A 24443-nucleotide genomic window follows, 5' to 3' on the forward strand; every position below is an offset into this window, starting at 1 on the left:
ACTAAACTGGGTCCAACACCTCAAGCTGCCACGCAGAGCTTTGAAAGGGAACAAAGAGAAGGAAGTGGGACAGACAGTAAGGGAACCAGCAATCATTTCAGACTGGACACCTCTGGGAGAAGCTCAGTTTTGGTGGCTAATTCATTACACCAGGCTGTACAGTGATCTTAAAAATATGGTCCCTTTGCTGAAGTAAGGATGGTGTTTCCTGTACTGAGGTTTGTTTGGGTTTTGTCTTTTTTTCTTTTTATATACAGTAAACTTCCTTCCTGGGCTGATCCTAATCCCAGCATGCTTTCTTCCTGTAGAAAACAAGACCTCTACCTTCTCTCCTGCCTTACATGACCTGCAGGACTTGACTGACACTAAACAAACATCCCAGGGCCACCCACTCAACCTGTGGCCAAGGCAGGATCAGGACCTGCACTTCCAGAACACGGGAGCACCGACCATTCACCGCAGAGGTGAAATGATGATCTGTGACCAGCTACAAAAATCTCCATGGCAAGGTGACAGAACTGAACATGTGCTGAATCCCTCAGCCACTACAGCCCTTGACACAGGGAGAGATGGGTAGCTCAGTTGCCTCCAAATGACTACCCCCTCTGGAGCATCACCCCACTCTTCAAGCAGAATCCTTTGCGAAGCGCCGAATTTTTAACCTCAGGACGGAAGCTCTTTGTTCCTTACAGCCAAGAACCACCACAGCTCCTGAAGAGCATTTCCCCCCACAGTCCAGCAGGCAGCAGGGCTCACCTGGAGGTAGATGGCTGCCTCTTGGTAGTTCATCTCCCAGTTGTGCCGGGCGGCGCTTTGCTGAGCGCAGCAGTCCCCCGCCGCAGGGCTGGAGGCATCATGGACAACGTCATAGCTGCCTCCATCTGCATCAGGACACAGGGAGAAACGTGCAGTCACAATTAGGCCAGCTGGGATTGATCAGGAGGCACTGGGATCAGAGACAGGCATCAGGACAGGGCAGAGCAGCCAGGAAAACTGGCAGCTTGAACGCTGACAAATTGATTCGTCCCAGGTAGGAGCTTTTAAGAGACACTCAAACTCGGCGCTTCGGCACGGGGATGCTCCCAGAAGATCATCAAAGGAGGCAGCATCCTATTTAATACAGTAAGCAGGTCTCCTGGCTCAGGAGATCTGTGCTGTCATGCTTGAAGCATGCTATCAGCACTCATAAACTATAACCAGGCAGGTAACAGCTCCCAGTCTCCAAGGATGTCCAACCCACAGAATAAAAGGTTTGCTGAAGGAGCACTGCCTTTGCACATCTCATGGTAGGAGAGGCCACGGAAGGATGGAGAAGAGGACTGTCACTGAAGCTGTCAGTACTTTTAGTAGAAAGCCTCATTTCTCACAGCACTTGAGAGTCACTAAATAATGCATCCTCACAACACCCATGGATGCTGATAAGTACCAACATCCCTCTGATGCAAACAAACAGCAAGATTAATTTTCTGTTCACATTCCACAGATTAATTCTGAAACTTCTAAAGTTTCCTTCTCACCAGCAAAGCATTATAAAGCAATGCTTTACTGAACATTTGAACCAGATTTTATAAGTGAAGATTTCATTTAAAAAAATACAATTCAATTGCAAAAAGCAACTCTCAAGCAGAGCTACACATACATAGGGCATGTATATAAACTCCCCAACAATTGTCATTTTTTGCATGCTGCAGCCCCCAGTGCTATTAAGACACATGAAAAATATGCCAGAAGACAATTATTGTGCAAAAAGGGAATGACACCTGGTTTCTTCTTCTGGGACTTGGGTTTTTATTTTGTATGTTTGACAAAAAATACCGAGCAGTGAGACTTGCTTAGGGCCATGCATAAAACCTGTGGTGGAGCTGACCACATGCTCTCCAGAGTTTCAATCATTTCCCACACCACATGGTTGTTCTTGCTCTCAGTAGAGACTTCCCTCCTCCAGTGTCTCATGTTCCCGAAGTGGGTACATGTAAAATTGATCTTGCCAGCACAGAAGTGCTGATTTCCCCCTTTTTAAGAGCACAGGAGCTGTGGTGTGGCAGCTTGTTCTCTCTGTGTTAGAAGTTGTTATCTGAGAGTGGGCAAAAATTACCATGAGGTTCTTTTCCTCTCTCATGACAGCCTGTTGATGATTTGCTGTGACAAAATAATCCTCACTGAATTACTGATTCACTCTTTCTAGAACACCCTTTGAGTGGAGGAAGAGTCCATGCCAAAAACTCTGCACCCACCAAGAGAAATGGCACCATGTGCTTCTGGCAGAAAGGCAGAGTGGGAAGAAATCAGAACCCCTTCACCAACGCAGAGACACATCTGCCTCTTCCACCCTCAAATCAAATTAAGACAGCATTTCTCTGGGATTTGTGAAGACTTTCCAGATTGCACACTCAGATTGCTGAAAATCCTGTAGCATGAAGCCTATTTCTCTTCCTTGCTTCCCCCACACCCTTAAAATACCACTCAAAATCTGGACAAATGTTTGAATGAGGCCGATTCCTCCCCCACACCTCTTGATTTAGCACAGTTCTTGAAAAAAAACTGAATGATGGAGTTTTTATTTATCCACGGAACTGGAATGGCAGTCATCTGGTTTGTCTGCTTTTTAGCTAAAAGATGACAGCAATATGCAAAAATCAGAAGGGTTATATTAAGAGCTCTAAAAAGTTCCTAAATGTTATTATTTACAAAGCTTTTGTTGTGGATGTGTTTCACAGACTCCCTCCCACTGCAGCCTCAGAGCAAAACCTTTTCACATTTAATGCTTACCAGAGTTACAGAAAAGGAGCACATCATCATCAGAGCCTGGACTTTAAATTACAGCACACACACAATTTAAGAACATCAAAACACGCTGTGGCCAAATCAGCAAAGGTCTGTAGCCTCAACCTAAACACCAACACACTGTGCCCTGCCAAAAGGTGCCAAAACTACCTCTAACCCTGAAATAGTTTTCCTGCAAAAATCAACCTGTCTGAAAAGGATCAACACTAGGAAAAGACACACCACGGCAAAAACCCAGGACCAGGACCCCTCTCTGTGCTTCCCACTGAGGACTCACAGCTGAAACAGAAGAGATGTCCCAGTGAGACCAACGTTTCAAATACAAAACAACACTCAGAGATGCAAACCAGAAACAAAAAATAACTCTAGGAATCAAGATGTTTTCCTCCTGTCTAAACCAGGCATCATTTTTTCCAGGCACAGACAGGAGAAAAACGTTCTGGTGAAGCGTTCCAGTGGGGAGCTGCATTTTGTGGATCAGCTCCTTCCCCATCAGGTACCAGAAGGTTGATCTCCCCTCCCTGAGGCAGCAGCATCATCTGGGTAATAAATAATAATAAAAATAATAATAAATTTGAAGAGCAAGCCTCTGACTGTTTGCTTGGCAGCCCTCCAGCCAGCTAATTTCCTCAGCTGCTCCCATGATAACAATGACACAGACTAATGCAACCTCGGCTCGGCTCGTGCTGCAGAACATCCCCGACGGCGTTTACCATCAGTATGGAGCTCAATGAGATAGGAGGATCTCTCCACAGGGCTCCCGGAATCCTCCAAGTAGATGGCAGGCAGCTCTCTCCACTGCATGGCAGCCGGCTTGTGCTCGCAGCCGGGCAGAGGGAGAGACGAGGCAGATCCCAAGTTGCTCCCTCCCCTCCCCTCCCTCCCCTCCCAAAGCCGATCCTCGATTTCGCAGCTTCCTCAAGGGAAAAAAAGCTACGCACGAAAAAAAGCTTCTCCTCTGCTCGCTGCAGAACGGAACGTTTCCTCCCCTCCCCTCTGAGGAAGGTGGCTCAGAGCTCAGGGAAGTCGTTTCCCTCTCGCTGTCTGAGCAGCGGGGTGTTCCCCCCCAGGGCAAGTTTTTGGGAGGTTCAGCTGCGGGACACGAAGAGCTTTTTTAGGCAGGAGCGCGGTGGCAAAGCGAAGCTTCACGTGCGGCGCTCTCTTTATTTTTTTTTTTTTTGGCATTTGGCAGAACTTGCTCACCCAGCTAACGGGGAAGGAGTGAAAGTGCTGAGTTAAGGCGCAGCGAGGGATCTCCAGCGCGCAAAAAGAAAACAGCTATTTGTGAAGTACAAGGGGCATGACAAAGGGAAGGGACCGAGCTGTTCACAGACGGCAAAAAACTTCCTTCCACACTCGCGTAACTTATCCCAGGCGTTTCCCTGAAAAGAAAGAGAGAGAGAGGGAGGGGGGAAAAAAAAAAAAAAAAGAAAAGAGGAGGGGGAAAAAGGAAAAGCAAAACCAGCTGGCTGCTTACACAAGGCATCCGGAACGAGACTGCCGGGACTCCAGCATTTCCATTCAGTGCAGCAGAGCATGCTCCTGTGTAAATAGTTTCCATATGTCATCATTACAATAAAAAACAAAACAAAAAAAAAAAACCCAAGAAAGAAAGAGAAGGAGCATAAACTTTCCAGAGCCCAAACCTCTCCCTCTGCAAAACAAATTCCCTGCTTAGGGGAAGGGAAAACCCTCCATGGGCTGAGAGCAAACAAATTCCTCTCATTCGGAGGAGCTGGAGGCCGTGGGGGACCTCGAGGGCAGAGCAGAGAGGGGAATAAGGGACAGAAAACATCCAGAGGAACCAGGGATAAATTACCCTTCCCAGCCAGCTATTGTATGTCAAACTGAAGTCACTCCGGAATTTCATGGGTTTTGGTGACTGCACTTGTTTAAATAAATAACAATTATAAAAATTATCCAACAAACCAGTAACCTCCTAAAAATTCAAAGAGTTATAACCCAGCTCTACAGGGTAGCTCTTACATTTGCCTCGGAGCTCCCCCAGTCTGGCTCTCATTAGCCTGTTTGCCAGATGTTCTGTTTTCTAGATAGCACACACTTTTTATGGCCTTGCACTGCAACAGACTGAGATTCCCTAATTACCTCCTCGACTGACTCCAAAGAATTTACTGGACTTACCGGGGCTTTCTCCTAAAAGGCTGAAAAATAATGCTCTTTCAGGTAATGTTGTTTTAGCAATTACACCTGTGATGACAGAACGCTGCAATCTGTGTGAAGGCAGGGCAGGTGACTTAAATCAGCAAAAATATTCTTATGGCTAAACCTGTCATTCATATTGTTTACACTTCACGTGTGCATGTAAGATGCAAGATGTGAGCTCCTCTAATGAGTTCCATGTGGAATATTTCTCTCCATAGGCAAAAAAAAGAAATGCCAAGGACACAGGACTTCAGAGATGGGACACACCTTCATTCACATGGCCTTGCAAGGGGGATTCACCAAACAGAGCAGTGAGGGAGAAAAGCAAGGAAGGCATTACCTCCTGCAGTTGAGAAAGCTCAGGCTGTCCAGGACTTGTGCTCCAGGCAGCTCCAGTTAGCTGGTTATCTGCCAGCTACAGGACTCCACAGAGCACCAGCTACCAGCCACAGAGAAGGGGAAGGACAGGGAAAGAGAAGGCCTAATTGTCAGTTAACCATCAGATTCCTTCTTAATTAAGTATATTCTGGCACCAACTTTGCCCTTTCTTTTCTTCCTGCCACATTGTAGGAACTGATGTCTTGCACTTACCTGGCTCTGGACAGAGCCATGAACCCCTTTAGGGAACACCTTGCCAGCTATGGTTTTTCACAGGAGTAATGTATTTTTCTCTTTTCCAGGAGCACAGGCTGTCCAAGGCAAATGTGACTTCCTGGAAGTGAGCAAATCCTTTACAAGTTTAGTGGGAGAGCCCACACAGCTGTGCAACCTGAGCAGCACGAGGGTCCTGCTGGTAGGTGCCAGAGCCTCCAGAGTAGGGAGAAGGGCACAAACCATTCTGTGATCCATTCAGTCCCTGTCCCTCATCACCATGTGAGGGTGGGGAGGCCCTGGCACAGGTTGCCCAGAGAAGCTGGGGCTGCCCAATCTCTGGAAGTGTCCAAGGCCAGGTTGGACAGAGCAATCTGGTCTGGTGGGAGGTGTTCCTGCCCACGGCAGGGGATGTGGAACAAAATGATCTCTAAGGTCCCTCAAACCATTCTATAATTCCATAACTGTGGCACCTTTCAACTGGAGCCATTTCTTTTCAGGTTGTGCATTCCTCACTGGCACAACACCTCCATTTCTTACACCCTCCAGCTGGACTGTATCTATATTTAATTCCCAAACTCAGTCACAGAGCCCAAGCTTTCAGTTTAATACAAACATAACCAGGCGTTCCACAGCACCAAACGTGAGCCCATGGAAGAAGGCAGATCCCAGCAGGATCAAAGGTGCTCTCGGGGTTCCTGGACCTCCTGACCTCACATACAAGACCCATCCCAGTGCAGGATCCCTGTGCTGGCTGAAGTTTCCAGCTCCCTCAGTGACTCTGCTCCCTGAGGCTGCAGTGAGGAGGAACAAGGCTACAGAATGACAGCACTCAACTGTCAAAGACATCCAAAAGCACTCCTCTCTCTTGGAAAGCTCTCATCATCTGAACCATATGGGACACTCACTACAGAAGACACAAATCCATGAAAAAACATGGAAACATGGTAGATGCCTCCCCTTCCCCAACACAAGCTGTGCAGGCACCTCCAGTCCCAAAGACAAGATTTTAATCAAGCATGTTGGAGTTGTCCCAGCACCAGTGGTGGCATTTTCCCTTCCAAGGGCTTACACGCCATGTAACTTCACCTCCAGAGGATTTATCTTCCCTCCCTGCTCCAATATAGCTGATAAGAAACTGCTCCTTTCCAAGTGCTGAGGTGTGAACATGTGTTTGTCTCTTCAAAGCCAGACTCACCTACCCCGGAGAGAAAAAAAGCTGGAAGCTGCCTGGAAGCACAGCTGGTCTGGCACTGGGCCACACATCTCAGAGGTGAGAGAGACAGACAGGGAAATCACTGCCTTTGCTGCTTGACTGCCAGTTCATCGCTGTGCCGACGGGAGCATCACAGGAATGATCTTTGTAGCCCAAAATATCCTGGTGCCTGTCCTGTTTCAGGGGGTGTTGTGGGAAGGAATTTAAGAGCCCTGGGGAAGTCTAAACAATTTGCTATCAGTTTGTTGCCTAGGAAAAAAAAGGGCATCTCCAACAGAGAGCAGTGCCAAGCCCTTCTGTTGCAAGAGAAATAATAATACCTTGGAATATTTCAAGGCAGCTTCACCGAGTTGTGCTCCTCCTTGGAGACAACGGCACAGCAGAAACATATGCAAAGGCCTTGGGGCTCTTTGTTTTACTGTATTCTCACAGCACTCACTCGCTGTGAGAAGCTCAACAAATAAAGTCACTTCAGCTTCCTATTTAACACAGAAAAGTTTTTCAAAAAAAAAAAACCCAACCAACTATGAACGTTGCCACTTCCCATTAGTGGTACGAGGCGACCGTCCTTGATCCGAGAACCCAGCGAGTTCCTGCGGCACCGACACGAGCTCACTTCATGCTCTCATCACCACTCTACAGGGAGCTGAATCCTTGGGAAGGAGGAGCAGATGTCCCTCAGCATGGTAAGTCACATTTTATATATCATTGCCTCTTATCAATCGTGCTGCTGAGCTTCTTATATCGAAGACAGCTTAAGCCCGGCATTGTTTAATTAGGGGACCGCTGTATCCTTGCTAACATCTGCACTGCACACATGTAGAAACCTCCCATTGCACGAGCTAAACACGGTGCCAGAAGAGCTAAAGCGTGGTAGGAAATGGTTTTGTCCCAGCAGAAGCTCCAGCCAGCTCTTGCTCTGAGTGGGGCAGAGCCAATTAACCATTTGCTCCACGGCTCGGGAGGTGAGCCAGGATGATTCACTCAGACATTCACTTCCTGCACCACCCTGCTGGGGACAAACAGAGCCATTTGTAAGGAAGATTTAAAAAAAAAAAAAAATCAAAAAAAAATAATCAAAGGCTTCTAAGAAAATAGGGATAATTTTACCCATCTACAGCAGCCAAGCTCGGTTGGTTGGAGATCCTCATCTGCTGCCTTGTCTCTCCAGGACACCTGCTCTCCTCTGATCTCATCCCTGAGTCACTCTGGGACTTTTTTTTTTTTTTCCCTTTTGAAATGTTACGTAGGAAGTTTTGACCAAGAACTGTTTGATCACAGGACAATTTTCCCTCCTGAATATGTGGCAGCAAGAGGCACAGGGGCAGATCCCTCCTGTCTGGGATGTTTGGAATCCACAGTTAGGTTAATGAGGGACTTCAGTGGCTGAAGATGAACTGATGGATGCTTTGTCACCCTCAGAGAGGCCCTGACCCCCAAAAGCCTCTCGTGACTCACTCATATACCAGATCACACAGCTCAGGAGCTGCTGCAAGAGTCACCAGATCACCCAAGATCGCTCCTCAATCCACAGAGCTGCCTCCTGCAAGGATAACATTCCCTACCCCACTACCTCCTGCTCCCCAGCTGCACTGCCTTCCAGCAGCTCATGCAAACCATCCCCCTGCCTAAGCCCTGTTCCACAAAGCTGCTTTTTGACAGCTGTGGGATTAAATCCTGCACATGAAAGTCCATGAAATAAGGAGAGCTGGAACCAGGCTGGAACTCCTTCAATACGAGACTGTGTAACAACAGAGTTCCTCCTTCTTAACAAAGCTGCAAAGTCAAACCCAAAGCGTTTTTAATCAGCAAAACTCCCACAAAAGGATTGCATTAGGAAAATATAATTAAGAATCTCACTTGTATTAAGCCAAATTGCTGCCGGTTTCATATCCTTTATTTCTCATCTTAACAAATGAACCACCTCACCACAAAAAGGGAGAAGCCAAAGCCACAACAGAAGGATCACTTACAACCTTACATTATCCATCTTTTTAGCATCTAATATGCCCCATAATCTCGTCAGTCCGATCATATCACAGCAACAAAGGCTTTACACACACTGAGACAGCTCATTGAGGGGCTCTGTGAAACAACTAATGAATGGAAAAAACAACTGGAAATGGTGAAGTTTTTGCTGAACTCGATGAAAAAGGGACAACCCAGCCTAAGGCTCTGGCTCATGAGAGAGGCCAGACATGAAATACACACACACAGACATTTCTAATTCATAATATTTGAGGAAAGAGACAAAATCACAAACCCTCAGCTACAGCATTTCTTTAACGCATCCTGTTACATGAAGGAATTTCCTCTTTTTGTTCCATAAAGGGAAACTTGCTTTTAACACGTTAAAGATCTGCTTTGGCATCGGTAACAACACAATGTCAGCAGTTTAAGAGCATGTTCCTCATTTCAATTCTCCAAAGCAGAGCCTTTGGATTTCCCTGGTGCAGTTTGGAAAGATGTTTGATTAAGCTGCAATCTGGCCTCTTTAACAAAGGCAGTGTGCTGCCAGGTCTGACTGCCAGTTCCAGCCACCAGCAGTTCTCCAGGGAAGTCACAAAGTTAGGAGTGGGAAGCAGAGAGGAAGTGCTTCCCTTATGGGAGAAACCAATAATTTGGGCAACAAACCTCCTGCACAGCCACCCAGTGCTGGAGCAGGACTAGAATGGAGAAGGCACAAACAAGGTATGTGCCTTACTGATGGTTTTTTTTTTCCCCTGAAGAGAGAGGGATAGCAAGAAAATGACATGAATTTAAAAGTTAAATAACAAACTCTTAATATCTTACCATGACAGGCTGAGACCAATTAAAGTTATTTGTTGTGATACAGTGGTAATAAAGGAGGTAATTGCGTTTTGTGGTGTTAGAACACGACTCCACCACACTGGTTCTTTTGAAATACAGCACTGCCACATCTCCTCTGCCTTGCTGCTCAGCCAGGAAAGAGAAGCTGCCAACTTCAGGGGAGGACACATGTAAAGGAATAGGGAAAACCCCAGCCTCTGGTGCTCTGGAACTGTTCTCCACTAATAAAAAAAAGACTTTTGCACGTTTGGTGGAAACCACTGCTGGCAGGAACTGGAGGTTATGTGGAATGGCTGGAGAGGAAGGAAGGAGTTAATCCATTAGTTTGACATCTGCAAACCAGCTGCCAGAGGGTTTTCCCTCAACTGCTCCTTACTTCCAAGTCCTACAGCCCCCATAGAGAACCACATCCTTAGAAAATGGACAACTTTGACTTCAAAAGCCTCCCAGCACTGCAGAACCCTCTCTCTGGCTCTTATGAGGTGGTTCCAAACTTGAACACACTGTCAATACGTGCATTATTCTGAATTTCTCCAGCTTCAACCAACACTTACCTTCAAGCCTCTGGGACCTTGGATGAGCTGGAGCAAAGTCACGAGAAACATGCCAAGCATGAACACATTGATCCCTCTAGAGCCAGCACGGATGGCAACATCACCTACTCACCCTAATCATTATCCCTCTTGGAAGGCCCAAGGAATACACTCTCCATCTCACTGGACAAGTGTCCCACGTGCTCACTTTCAGCTCAGGTGCTCATGACACCAGACCCAGCTCAACCTCTCTGCTGGCCAGGGCAGCCCCTCTCCACCTCTGCGTGACCCTACAGCTGGTCACACACACATCAAACAAAACCAAACATCCTCCCAAAACACTGTCAGTCTGCCTTGTGACCTCACAAAGTCAGTCAGTTCATTACTTCAGGTTCATATGATGTTCACTTTTTCATAAACCCACACATAAAAACTGTCCTTTTAATCCATATTTTAGAAGGGCAACTGCTGTTTTCCCGTTATTTTGCCTGGAAATTTTGGCTGGCTGGCCTGCAATCTCCTGCCTGGTGCTAAATACCTTTTGGGGCTGGAAGAAAGTTCCTATCACAGTCATATCCAGACTGCCTCAGCTGCAGCCTTAAGGAAGTCATCTGTTGATTTTTTAAATGCTGACCTTTAGAATCAGATGTTTAATCTCTACTTTATTTACTGTGGGGATGGATGAACAGGCCACATGATGACCATGTCACCTGGCTTTTCAGCAAATATAGAATACATGTGGTATTTCTTGAGCTTCCCTGTAGTGTTCAGCCCTGAACTCCTGACAGGCCAATATCACTTAACATGTGTTTATTTCTCAATTCCTTTAGAGCACCTTTAATTCTGCTGACCACATTTCTCTTTTTGATTTTCTTCCAGTCCCAGTTTCTATGTCTTCACTTGATATATATTTATCTATATATCTTCTGTGTTAGCCAGTCTAGACATGCCTGTTCTGTGACTTTTTGCTGCCTCTCCAACTGCTTTAAAGCTCCCATTACCATTTTTGTTTTCTGTGCACTTGTGCTGTCTCACAGTATATGAATCATTTTCAATGTTTTGAAATCTTCCCCTTTGCAAACGCTGAGATAAGGTCCTGCCACCAGCCTTGTAGTTGAAAAAAAAAGGAGCTTTGCCTTGGTCACGTCACCCTCCTGCCCCAAATGCCAAAATTCTCCTTAGTAAGTTGCTTGTGAGTATTTATTTAACACAGGTAGGACCACGTTCCTCTTCAGCACCAGGAAAAACAACCAAATGGGCAACAAGCAGCAGCAGTGACTCACCACTCCCCAACTCACTGACCAGCTGGCCCTGCTGATTCACATGGTGGGAACACTGCCTTTACAAGATGGATTATGCCACAGCTCTTGTGCCCCTCTCCAGGCACAGATCCCCTCCAGCCAGGGTGACTGTGACATGGAAAAAATGGCACAGACTGGAAATACTGTTCTGGCCCAAACTGTCCTCACCCTCTTCCTCTGGAGCCCATGCCCACAGCCAGAGGCCACGAAAGCACGAGCTGTGGTGGCATCCCTTCCTTCCTCCTACCACATCTGGTTATTCCTTAAATGACACAGCCAACTCACCAGTCTAATGTGACCCTGGGGAGTTTTCAGTGCTCCCAGTTCAGGATTGATCACTTAGTCTGCAGACATTTCTTCATTTGGTTAACGAAGAGCAGGAACATATTTGTGCATTTTAGGGAAAGTGTTAACAGGCCACATTGCTTGTGTGCCATAAACTTGCCCAAATCCACTAGGGATAGTGAAAGTGTTCTCAGAAAAACAGTAAGAGCTGGAATATAATACAGATGGTCAGACATTCCCAGGTGACAACAGACACACACACGTTATATAGGAAATGCAAGAGCAGTTAAAAGTGTCCAGCCCCATAGAATTAGAGGGTTTAACGAGGCTGTGCAGAGAGATACATCCTAAATTTTATTCCCCCACATGGGCAGGAAAAGAAAAGCCTTTTGTTGCAAACAGACACGACTAGATCATGATTATAAAAGCAGCACTGGATGCTTCAAACCCCCACACTGTGATTCAAATCACAGCAGTCTCCTCTTGTCATCCTCAGGATCTTTCAGCAACCCCACAGTGCTGCTGTGCATCAACACCAACACACCTTTCCTGCTTCCCTCTCTCCCAGATGAAGGACAGGTGCAGGAGCTTCCTGCAGAACTGCTCACCGGGAGCAGATGGATGAAATCCTAAAGCTGCTCCTACAGCTCTCCACAGTGAGAGTAGCCATGTGAAAACCAGGCATCTTCTCCACATGCAAAAAGCAATTATGCTAAAAGACACAGGGAGAGAGCCCTGCAAGGTCCAGATCACAAGCCAGAGACATGGGAGGTGAGAGAAAGACCGATCAAATTCACCGCACTTTTCCCAGCTTAAGGATCAGAAATGGAGCGTTCTGCCTCATAAATTCTACTTCCAGCAAATTCAAGCTTAAATCCCCTGAAGGCAATAAGGAAAAGGCAATCAACAACAACTCTAACCACTTCACAGATGCTCCTGTTTAGTTTATACAGCACTTCTTACAGCATTCAAATGGGTAAAATGGGATTTCAACGCAGGGGGGCTGACGGCAGCAGGCAGGATTCCTCGGTGAAGACACCAAGGGCAAAGGAAGTTCTGAGAAGCATCATGTTGGTTATGATGAGTGAACTCAGCGTGCTCAGCCTTTGCTGATTTTAATCTGCCAGTAAGCAAGCTTGGCTAAACCGAACATCCTGCATCTACGGTGCCTTAAAAATCCACAGGAACCACAAAAATGAGGGGGGGAAAAACGAACAAACCGATGCGTTCCCTGGGAAGCCATGAAAAAACTAATCACTATTTGTTTCCAACTGTTGTTCCGCTTCCCGAGCCAAATGTTCCCAAGTCAGCTGTGGTGGCTGAGGAGTGACCGGTTAGAGCTGGAAAGTTGTCGATTTAAAACTGCAGCTCGAACACTTTCAGGCTCCTTAACGTCTTTTACAGTTCCAGGACCACCTGCTCGAAAAGCAGAGCCCTCCCATGCCATGGCACGTGCCCTCATCCCACCTCTTCCAACGAAAGCAATCGGCTCGGGGAGAAAACACCCAGAATACCCTGTCCTGTTCTCATCCCAAAAAGATGTGTGCTGGAAAAGAGGCACACAAAGGGCACCAGGCTGCCTCCCTCGAAGCATTAAGGTCATCACTCCTGTCTCCAGGAAGGCAGTGAGGAGCTTCCAGACCCCTTGTCCCCACCCTGCAGCATCCTCCCTAATTTACAGCGAGCGTGCAGGCAAGATGATCTCCATCCCCAGTGCTCTGGGAGACGACAAAGGAGAAAGAACCATTTGACTCCCGGATAATGGAACACTAACCCAAGTCTTCTCCACCTTGTAGACGCTGTTACCGGCTCAGATTTGAACAGCATGGGGCATTCAGGATGAAATCACTAGGAATTTTTTTCTTTTGCACTGCGTGAAAGAGTCAACAGTGCAGAGATTCTGTTTGACAGAGCATCCTACTGTGAGACACACAATGTGTGCATTGTGCAAACCGCTCTCCTGCAGAGCTCAGAAAACAAGGAAGGCTTGGAAAAAAAAACACCCTCGGTAACTGCAGCCCGTGATGCCTCCTGGTACTGCACTGGGCTCCTGGTTCTGCCTCTGTAGGCAGCACGTTCCCACAGCCATGGTGAGGATGTGTCCACACAGATGCTTTTGAGCTTTGGACAATACAGTGCTGTTTCTCCTGAATGAAAGGTACCAGCTCTACCCTCTCAGGCAAGTATTTAAGCACAGCCCTGCCTTAAAAACCTGAATTCTCAGGTCAAGTGAGATTCCAGAGCAGGAACACATTTTTCACTATTTCTAACACCAACATCTCCCATAAAGCAGCATTTCCCTCCTTCCTCTGTATTTACAGAGCTCATCACCAAGGGAAACGAATTGTACTGAAGGAGAAAACAATAATCTCCTTATGTTTAGGGTGTTCATTTCCCTTTCCAAGATTTTCACCCCTCACTCATCTCAGAGGCAGTTTTGCTTCGCTTTGCTTGCTTAAAACACTCATTATAACTCATCTAGGCCAGGAAAGGATTAGAGAAGCCCTGGCAGAAGCTGCAGAATTCAAGGCTGTTAGGCTGGAGAAATGAGACTTTCAGAGGCATAAACAACAATCCAGCACGAAACTACCACTTGTGCTCTGGAAAAAAAATTCCTCTCTCTATAAATTTTAAGCAGGTACATATTAAGAAAAACGAATCATGCACAGCAATGCAAAACAGCACCTCTTCATAACAAAGGAGTGAAGCCTACCTGTCTGTCCACTCCCACACCAGGTGTAATTGGTGCTTTCCAGGTGAGACTGTTGCCCACAGTGACATTAACTGACTTACCCCAGGTACAGGGAGGAGCTGCTCCAGCAGCAGAACCCGACTGCTTCCCAAAATGAGATCCCAGTCCTGTGGTCTGGCCATGCTTCACCTCTGAAGGCAGCAGCAGAAGCACTGCTGCTGGAACTAATGAAAGGCAAATTGGTAGAACTGGGGGCCATGACGTGAGGAAATATCCTGCCAGATAATCCAAAAGGCTGTTTAAGAGCCTGGCTGTTGGAAATCTTGGGATCTGCCAGGTCCATTGCAAGCAGTTGCTTGTTCCCTCATCCCTTATTTCTTCACATTAATTAACTACAGCATTTCATACCCAGTGCCCCAGCCCAAATCACCACCTTCAAAACCCTTACTTCCACACAAGGACCAAAACCTACAGATCCTGTAGGATTTATTAAATCTGCCAGATGGCTGACATTTAAAATGCCTCTTTTCCTCCAAAGGTAGCAAAGCCAGAATGCTTCCACAGCAATTGAAATGGTTCCTCAAGAAGCACAGCAGCTAAGAGTTTGTGTGGTTGCAGCATTTCCCCAAAGGTCAGGTATTTCTTCTCTGTTTCCTCAGCCCATTAGGAATTGTTTTACACCTGGAAACCTCTCTCATCCACAGATGGCACTAAAGGAAGTGGCAGTAGGAAGAAGGCAACAAGGATATCTGAAGAGCAGAGATTCATTGACTTTTTACAAGGACCAGGAGTGACAGGACAAGGGGGAATGGCTTCCCACTGCCAGAGGGCAGGGTACGATGGGGTATTGGGAAGAAATCCTTCCCTGGGAGGGTGGGGAGGCCCTGGCACAGGTTGCCCAGAGAAGCTCTGGCTGCCCCATCCCTGGAAGTGCCCAAGGCCAGGTTGGACAGGGCTTGGAGCAACCTGGGTTAGTGGAAGGTGTCCCTGCCCGTGGCAGGAGGTTGGAATGAAATGAGCTTTAAGGTCCCTCCCAACCCAAACCATTCTGTGGTTCTCTGGGACAATTCCATGACCAGATGAGCTGAAGCTGTGGACTACATGGACAGACTTACCCTCTCACTGCTGATACAAATGTGTTCTGGAACCAGATCCAACACAGAAGAGACTTTTATCACTTCAGGTTGCATTGGTTATCAAATACTTCAAAATCCAGGTGGCTCACATGCCTCAAAAGAACATTAACTGCCCCAAATCCTGGGCCACTCCCAAAAGCAAATGTCTACCTGGGGATTAGTAAAGGAATTTTATTTAAAGAAGACAAGTTTAGTGTACACAACATCCATTACTTCTGTAATTAGACTGTTCAGAACCATCACATGGGTCTCCACCAGCCAATTACAAAAAGAACAGCTTTGCTGAAAGCCCTTTCACACATTCCATCAGGGAACTGTGCAGACACCAGGCAAGGGCAGAGGCCCCCTCCAGCACTCTGGGAAGCACAGCACACTGTACACTTTCACAGGCACAACCAACAGTCTTTGGGCATTCCTCACCCACATTCCTCACCAAGCAAACCTGGGGCACTCCCCCCCCAGCCTCACCAACAGAGAAATCTCCTTTTCTTTACACACCTGCTCCTTCCCAGCAGTGACAGGCACAGGGGCACGTGTCAACAATCCCAAAAGGCCAGGCTGGCTCTAGTTTTCCTGACAATTTACTCCTTAGACAGCAGGAAGTGAGATTGCAAAGGCCCACCTGAAACCCCATTCAAAGTTATAACTTCCCGTTTTCCAACAATCCTTCTAGAAGACGTCTCTCTTGGCTGTTGCAGTTGCTCCCCCACCTCCCCAATAATTAATTTTTACCTCAATAGCAGAAGCAGTTGCTTTCTTGTAAAAACCCAGAGTTGAAAGATGACTTCTTCCCCCTGCCATCACCTATTGTGTGGGAAAACAGACAATATCCCATTGTTCCCTCTCCGACACTCGGAGCTGTACTTTCTGCTCTGAACACACTGAAACTCCACTTGAGCCCACAGCAATTTCCATGTGGAGGTAAAGGAGAATCTTGTACCTGATCTAATACAGGATAAATCAATGTGCACTCATTTATTGCTTATAGTTCCCATCAGCTCAAGGAGAGACACTGTCCCGGAGTTTCAAGGCTATCCAGGCTGCCTTTGTAGATGGAAAACAGACTTTGAGATATTTTGAGAACTCTGTTTGAACACTTCCCAGGAGTTTGGGTGAGGGATGGGAAATCACTAAACCCTGGCAGGTTCCCATCATTCTCAGAACACGATTTCGGGAGAGGCACCTCCCTTTTTGCCTCGCACAGAAATGCAGCTTCATGTTAGTCATTCACCTCAGGCAAGGTGCTGGGAAGTTTAATCAGAGCCTGTACAGCACTCAGAGATCCTCAGATAAGATGTTCCAGGGAAGGGCAGCGTCACATTCATTAGCCTGGACTCAGTGATGAAAGAGCTGCTCTCTGTCTCCTTCAGCTGCTGGAGCTTGAAAGAAGAATTACCCAGCACTGAAGTCCTACATGGTGTAGTCAGAAAACCACCAGCACCACAGGGACCACATTTCTCTGGCTGTGGTCTGAATTCCTGTCAGCTTTGCAGGATTCTGATCCTTTGTGGTGGCTGCAAACGGGAGCTCCCTGGAAGCCCTGTATCCCTGCACAAGCCAAGCAAGGCAGAGGTTTAACATTCCTCCCCATGCAAGTATTTTCTCCCATTAAGTGCTTAAGAGCTGGATTATTTGGGAGATTAATTTTTGCAGCTGGACATTTTGTCTAAGAATGTAATTTTCCACACAATTTTCTCCTTTAGCTTCCTTTTATTCTAACCCCCAGACATTGGCTTACCCAGGAGAGGACTCTTTTGAAAGCTTTGGAAAAGAATATCCACTCCTACACTTTGGTCCTTTCTTTTTACATCTGCTATTGCTTTTGGAAAACCCTGTTTCTACTTATTTCAACCCAGCAACTTGTCTGCACTTCCAGACAATCAACACCAAGAGTCCAAAACTACAAGGACCCGATTGTAGGTTTTTTTCTTTTAAAAGCACAACAAGTTCCTTAAATAACACAAGAGCTGATACACTGAACCACACAGGTACACAGCACTTAGGGAGGCACTTGCGACAGGAAAATGGATTAAAACTTAGAGAGGTTTGTGGATGCAGCAACACAAAACAAGAGTGAAAATTATGATCAACCACAAACATGTGATTTAGGGCAGTTACAACGACTTTGTCTTTCCCTTGGTGTCACTTGGGATAGGACGATGGTCCTTCACTGCAAACAGTCCCAGTCTGTTCTGGGGACACACTGAAATAAAAGCTTTGTGTTTAAGCCACCACTGAATCCTCAGGAGTTGATGGTGAGGCCCTGTAACGAGTGAGCTGTTCCTCCAAATTCTGGCTGAATGTTCCATTAGCAGAGTTTATGCAAAAGGAAGACAAAACCAGAAGGAAACAGCCTCCTGACCTTCCCTGTCTCCATGTCCTCATCATCACCCTGGGAGGCTCTGCCTCTCTTCAGAAGAACTCCTCACATACTCTTTTTCCCTGGGAAAGACAAGTTTCTGACTAAAAACACGACATTACACAGTTCTGTTAATGCCATTTCAGCCCTCAGCAGCAAAGGGGACGCAGAGCAGAAGGGACACATTTGATTCCTCACAGCCTCCACGAGATACAAATTCGCTGCATTTCACAGCAGATTTTCCATGCAGGCAAAGAGGAAAAGCTGCACCACACGTCCTGGTTTTTAAACAAGCTTACTTTTGCCAGTGATGGTGTCACTGTGCTCACTCACTCATTTAAGCTTCCCGCTTCTCAGAGATAAACTCGCCTTTCAAGTTGTCGGTGCCAGCCTTCCTCCTCTAATCCTCCATCCCACCCTGACTTCAGAAGGCTCCTTCCCTATCACTTCCACAGAATAAGCTTTATATTTTTGCAGCAAATCCAACTTTAACAGCGATTAAAACATAGGGCAAAATAAAGAGACGTTTCATTCGGAGAATCCCGGGAAATGAAGCCTCAGAACCCACACAGCAATCTTTTAAGAAGCACAAAATTGGCCCCTAAACAACTTCCCTGTATTTCCAGGGAAGCAGATTGTGGAGTATTTTTATTTATTAATACATCCATTCTCATGCCTGTGCTTTAACACAGTAGTGTTGGCTTTAAGCAAACGTTAAGCCTCACCCCACTTCTTCTTTGAAGGGATGGGAGGCGGGGGGAAGAAAGAGAGAAGAGTGATTAAAATTAGTCACAAGGAATCCTATAAATACACCAGTGGATGGAGGAAGAATTATCTCTTTTATTTAACTTAAAAATAGAGAGCTAAACTTTAAAAGACAAACAGATGGGATGGAGCAAGGATGCAGCAGAGCTTAGGGAAAGTCAACTGCAGGGGTGGGAGAACAGGGGGAGGAGGGAGGAAGAATCTTTATTGTCTAAAACTAACTCTTGATTTGGGAAGTCACAGAAGGAGCAAATTAAGGGAACCCATCTGATTACAAGAGGAATCAAATCTCAGAGGCACAGAGGAATAATAAAGTGGATAAAAAAAGGATGCCAGGCCAGGAAACAATTTCTTTGTTACAAATGTTCAGCTTGTGGCACAAAGGGCTGGAACAGGATCACAAGACCTGTGCATGCACCTGCAATGTCAGCTGGAAGTCACAGGGATGGGGGGAACAAAACTGCTCAGATACATTCAGTGACACAGTGCAAACCAGAAACTCCCTGAACATGCTCAGACACATCTCTGTACCCATCCAACCTGCTGCAGGGTGATGGCTTTAATGAAGATACAAAAAAACCCAAAGCTGGTGAGGGATGGTGGCTTTTGTTTTTCCCCTCCCAGTGCTCACAGACTGGCTCTGCCCCAGAGAACACCCGGGGCTCACACCAGCAGGAATAATTGTCTAAAAGTACTCCAGGCTGTTTGATAAGAACACAGTAAAAACGTTAAAGGAATTTATCGGCCCATTATCACTTTTCTTACTGCAAAAATCAGAATGTAAACTAAGAAATGAGCAAAACAACATTCGTAAAGGACAGATGTTTATAGGAAAATACTACGTGAGGTAACTGCAGTGGGGCAGTGCCAAGGGAAGGAGACGCTCAGGGACAACGTGGAGGAGGGTTGGGCTTAAGGTCACACAGAAACCCAAAAATGTGGGCTAGAAACAGCACTGGTAGGACCCATCCAGCCCATTCAGTGTCACACGGAGCTGTGAGTAAACAACCAACACAAGCAGCAACTGCCTGATGTGATTTTCTCAGGCAGCCCCGGGATGCCGAGAGACAACTCCGAGAGTTTCAGGCCCTGGCAAGCACCAGGAAGAGCAGCCACCACAAAAGAGACAAACAAGTGGGCAGGGAATGACAAAGGGATCTTACTTTCGTTAGGCAGCTCCTCCCGATCCAGGTCATCCAGAGGGGCTGAGGCAGTGCTCCCGCTGTCGTCCAGGGTGAGGATGAGGGGAACGTCATCGTCCATGCTCACAGCCATCCCGTCCCTCCAGAGGCTGCAGCTCCCAGAGCTTTAAATAACGCCTTTTGCAGTCCCACTTGTGAAACGCTCGTGTCAAAACCTATCCCGGGAAAGTCCTCCATCGGGGCTGCCTTCTGGACACAGGGACATAACACTACACGCACCCATCTCTGGATACCACAGTTCCAAAAGGAGATCGACTTATCTGCTTTCCAAAAAGCAAAACGCAGGACGCCGGGCTCGACGTGTTTATGCCAAAGCTGAACTCAAAAAGCGAGGTCCGGGCTGTCTATCCCAGCCAGCGCAGGGCAGCAGGGAAGCAGGAAAAGCGTTCCCTGGCAAACTCCTGACCCCTCGGCACCAGGGGCAGCGGGAGTTGTCGCATCCGGAGCCAGCATGGTGCTAAGTGTCCCCGTCACACATGGCTCTGTCCCCCGACGAGCCCGCACGCCTCGGTCCCAGCTGGGGACGGGAAACAGGGAGCCCCGGAGGCCGCTTGGAGTCCGCACACATGAAGTTCCCGTGGGATATTTTTAACTGCGCGATGCCCCACAAGGTCACGGGTTTCTCTAAAAGGTGACGGGGAAAGGAAAAAAATCAAGCAGGCCCAGGGCAGCGCCGCGGGGACAACCCACACAAGCTGCCCCTGCCCGGCGGGAGGGACACGGGCACGGGGCTGTCACGGAGCCCGGCCCGGCCCCGCCGCCTCCCCGAGCCCCCCCGGCCCCGCCGCCCTCCTCACCCACGCGTACACCGGCTCCGCTCCACCCCCCGTGCCCGCGGGACCCTCCGGGACACCCCGAGCCCCCCGAACACCCTCCGGGACCCCCCGGCCCGTCCCGGCCCCTCCGAACCGGCGCCCGCAGCGACCGCGGCTCCTCAGCGCCCCGCGCGCGCGGCCCCGCCCCCCGCGCCTCCCCATTGGCTGCCTCGCCCACGGCCCCGCCCTAAAGGGCGGAGCGTTTGTATCTCCCGCCAATCCACGCGCCGAGCCCGGCCCCGCCCCCTACGGGAGGACCCCTGTTGATCCCGCCTCTCTCCTCCTCCCATCGCGCATGTCGCCTGGCCATTGGGTAGAGGCGCTGTCCCTCAGGACAGGCGGGGGCGCTGATTGGCCCGAGGTGGTGGGGGTGGGCTCTCGGGGAGAAGATCGCGGGCTGCCATTGGCTGCACTGAGGCCCCGCCCCCGGGGGTCAGAGGGAGCGGAGCGGTTGCCGGGCAACGGCGGGAGCGGCCCGGGGAGCTTGGAGGGGACCTCGGACCGGGATCCTCCCGGGCTGGACCGGGACAACCCCCCCGGGGACCCTTCTCGCTCCGAGGTTGGGCCAGGACACTCCCCCCGGGACCTCCACACCAGCTTCTGGGCTGGGCCACCCCGTTCCCCCCGCTCCAGGAGGGACGTCCCTGTTCCCAGGTTCCAGTTCCCGTTGGCTGCAGGGATCATTGCGGCCCCGAGGACGCCCCAGCCCAGCCCCGCGGATAGAGCAGGTGCTGTGAGGGCCCCACCATGGAACACACATCCCAAGGCCCCGGGATTCCATCCGTGCCTGATGAGGTGAGGATTCCCAAGCTGGAAGCGAGCAGCCTGTATAATGAATAAACCTGTTCCAGTGGTCCGGGCTGAGCGTTTCTCCCACAGGCAGCCCCCAGGACAGTCCCTCTGTGCCCAGTCCTAGTGGATTTTGACACCGGCAGGACTCCTGTCAGTGTTAGGAATGGGTAGGAAAAGTCTCTGTCCAGCTGGAGCATCCCCCTTGATATCAGAGCAAAGCTGTCCAATCTTAAACTACCCACACCTTTGCAGCCCACCTGATTCCTCGATGTGCCCTCTCCTTCTCCGTGGTATTCCCTTCACCCTCCAGGGCTGGATTTACCAGGACAGTGTGATGTGAGATTCCAACAACAGCTTGCAGGAGCTGGCTCAAAGTTCAAGATCCCAGACCAAGTGGGAAGTGATGCATCATTAGGAATGGGAGCCACAGGCTTCCCCAGCAGAGGTGTTGACCTACGGGACACAACCCCACACACCTGTACAGGAGCACTGAGAAGCAGCACTGGCTCTCAGGAAGGTCCTGCAGGAGATTAAACCTGTTGTAGTGCTGCAGATCAGGCTGTTCCTCGTGCCAGGCAACCCCCTGGCTCCTGCCAGCTCCTGGCAGGGTGCACATGCTGGTTTTTGGGGTGCCCCTGCTCCACTTCATCACTCTGCTGATTTCATCAGAAGGCAGCCCTGCAGCAACACAACTGCAACCCCCAAGCAAGCAGCTTCTTCACAGGACCACCTTTTCTCCCCATCCCCTGCCTCAGCCCCAAAACTCATTCCTCAAAGTGCTGTTCCAGGTCGGAGGGGCTGCACACCAGCTGCTGCTGATCTCCACACACACAGGTGTCTGTGTAGAGAAACAAGGGAGCTGGTCTGGGCCAAGCAGAGCAAAGATAACACTGCCCACACACCAAAACGTCTTTTATAGTTGTTTGTAGCACCTAGGGCTGGGCACAGGTGATTTTGAAAGCTCCCAGAGCAGCTGGTACTTTGCTGAGAGACTCAAATCAAAGGAGCCAGAGTTGAATGAAAGGTGGAAAGTGAGATTTATAGCAGTGCTGAACAGACAGAGAAATGAGAGCAGCAGCAGGCAGGAGTCCCAGCTTGATTCAGGCCTCTGTATCAACAACTCCTGCATCAGTGACACTGGAGAGGGTGGATCTGGAGCTAGGAAAACAATGAACATTCCCCCTGCCTCGTTTTATACAGATTTAATGGGGTTTTTTTCCACACAGGCACCAGTTCCAGCAGGCAGGGCAGGCCCAGCAGTAATGGAGCAGCTTTTGCTCTTGTGCTGGGCTGCACAGCCCCGGCAGAACAAGAAGACAGAGCAACAGTAAAGCACCCACGTGAGTGAGAATCACAGAACAAAATGCAAACAACCCATATAAACCCATTTCTATTCCACCAACATTGTCCTCGTGGTGTAAATAGTGAGGAACTGCCAGGTCTGACCTCCTGGAAGCCCTCAGTGACACCCTGGGACAGGAGAGCGTGTGGTTGATGTGATGGACTCTGAGTTTTCCCTGCTGATTCCTTGGAGCCTGAACACAACAGGAGGAGCAAACTGGCCATACAAGACCCTGTCAACTTGTTTTTCAGATTAAATCTCTCTTCATTTTAAGAGGCTCCACCTTTCAAGGTCTCCAGCTCCCCAATATGGCACTGGTTCAGTTCTCTGCTGTTGAGATTTTGGGGCAGTTACCCCAGTGGGCTGATGATTCACTCCACTGCATCCAACTCATCCCCCTGCTGCTGGGGAACAGTGTTCCTGCTTTTCTGTCTATCCTCAACCCTCTTGTCTCCATCTAGTGTCCAAATCACACCCGGATTCTCTCCCAGCCCACAGCCTTCACAGGTTGCACATCACTGTGCCCACATTCCAAATTAAGCTGAGCAGGCTCAGGTTCACCCACAACCCCTCTTCTAAGAAGGCCCCAGTTGTTCCATGTCCCTCCAGTTTTTACCCAGGTGGAGAAGAGCTGCTGGACTGCCACAATGGGAAGTGTAGGGAAAGATCCGAGAGCTTGAAGCTAATCCCAAGGACCCTCACTCACCTTCTCAGGTTTTAACAACATCAGGCTATTCTTGCTTTCTACCAGCCAAAGGTGGCTGGAGCACCAGGCCCAGGAATGCTGGGTCCCCTGACCCTCCTCCTCTGCTGAGTGCCACCAAACCCAACTGTCCTTGGCTTTCTGGGGGAGGTTCAAAGGAGCATGAAAGGATTTAGACCTGGCACCTCTTGAAAAGTCCCGTTCAGGCACACTTCCTTCATTTGGTCCCTTGGGAAGGCTCAGTTCAGCAGCCAGGGGCAAGTCTACCCAGATCTGGGATAGGTAAAAGGATCCCTTTGTAGGGATGTGCAGGAGGAACCTGCTCAATGCCCTCAAGCTTGCAGGAACTGGTACCTGCTGCCTTGGCAGGCTGAACCAGAGGTACTTTGTGCTGTCTGCACCCAGGAAAGGGTTTGTCCCCAAGGAGAAACACACCGTGCTTACCTGCTGTTCCTGGACACAGCAGGAGACTGAGTGGGATGGGAGGGATACAGCCACAACCTGAGCTGTAAAGCCACAACACCCACATCCAGAAAAGCTGCCTGTTCCAGACATTCCTCACGCTGGAGACGAAGAAAAAGGGAGGGGGCAAGAAGGCCAAGAAATAAGCACAAAATCCCTGCAGGGCAGGCTCCTGGCTGGCTCCAGCTCCACATGCTGGAGTGGGTCAAGGCAGAATCCTTGCTGCTGCTCAAGATGCAATAAAAGAATTTCTGGGGGCAGAATGATGCTCTTAACCTGGCTCAGTGTGTCCTGGGGTGTATTGGAGTGTTTCCCTTTGCATTGGAGGGAGTTACCAAACTGCCAGGATTGGTAACTGTATTCTCTGAACCTCATGGGCTCCTCCCCACAGCCTCCCTCCCCAGGGAGCAGTGACTGCAAACCCCAAGTCACCCAGCCCATGTCCTTTACCTGCCTCCCCACCTACATTCCTACAGATCAAGCTGCTCTTT

The 24443-nt window shown here is 48.8% G+C and overlaps 1 protein-coding gene across 6 annotated transcripts in view; it reads right to left on the reverse strand.

Annotated features, from left to right (window-relative positions):
* TPCN1 (two pore segment channel 1) overlaps positions 1-20797 on the reverse strand; it is a 45590-nt gene extending 24793 nt beyond the window's left edge. The window contains exons 1-3 of one of the 6 annotated variants that reach the window (XM_051805289.1): positions 20748-20797; positions 19800-20462; positions 757-881 (exon numbers count right to left, since the gene is read on the reverse strand). In XM_051805289.1, the coding sequence (XP_051661249.1) occupies positions 757-881; positions 19800-19911 (237 nt within the window). In that variant the 5' untranslated portion in view covers positions 19912-20462; positions 20748-20797. Of the gene's footprint in view, positions 1-756; positions 882-3497; positions 3630-4261; positions 4297-19799; positions 20574-20747 lie in introns of those variants that run through there. The other 5 variants (XM_051805288.1, XM_051805292.1, XM_051805287.1 and 2 more) reach the window with 5 other exon arrangements.
* Positions 20798-24443: the final 3646 nt, after the last annotated feature.

Source organism: Manacus candei, unplaced genomic scaffold, assembly GCF_025592945.1.
Source record: "Manacus candei isolate 608988 ecotype Guabito, Panama unplaced genomic scaffold, ASM2559294v1 h1tg000064l, whole genome shotgun sequence".
Taxonomy (NCBI): Eukaryota; Metazoa; Chordata; class Aves; order Passeriformes; family Pipridae; genus Manacus; species Manacus candei.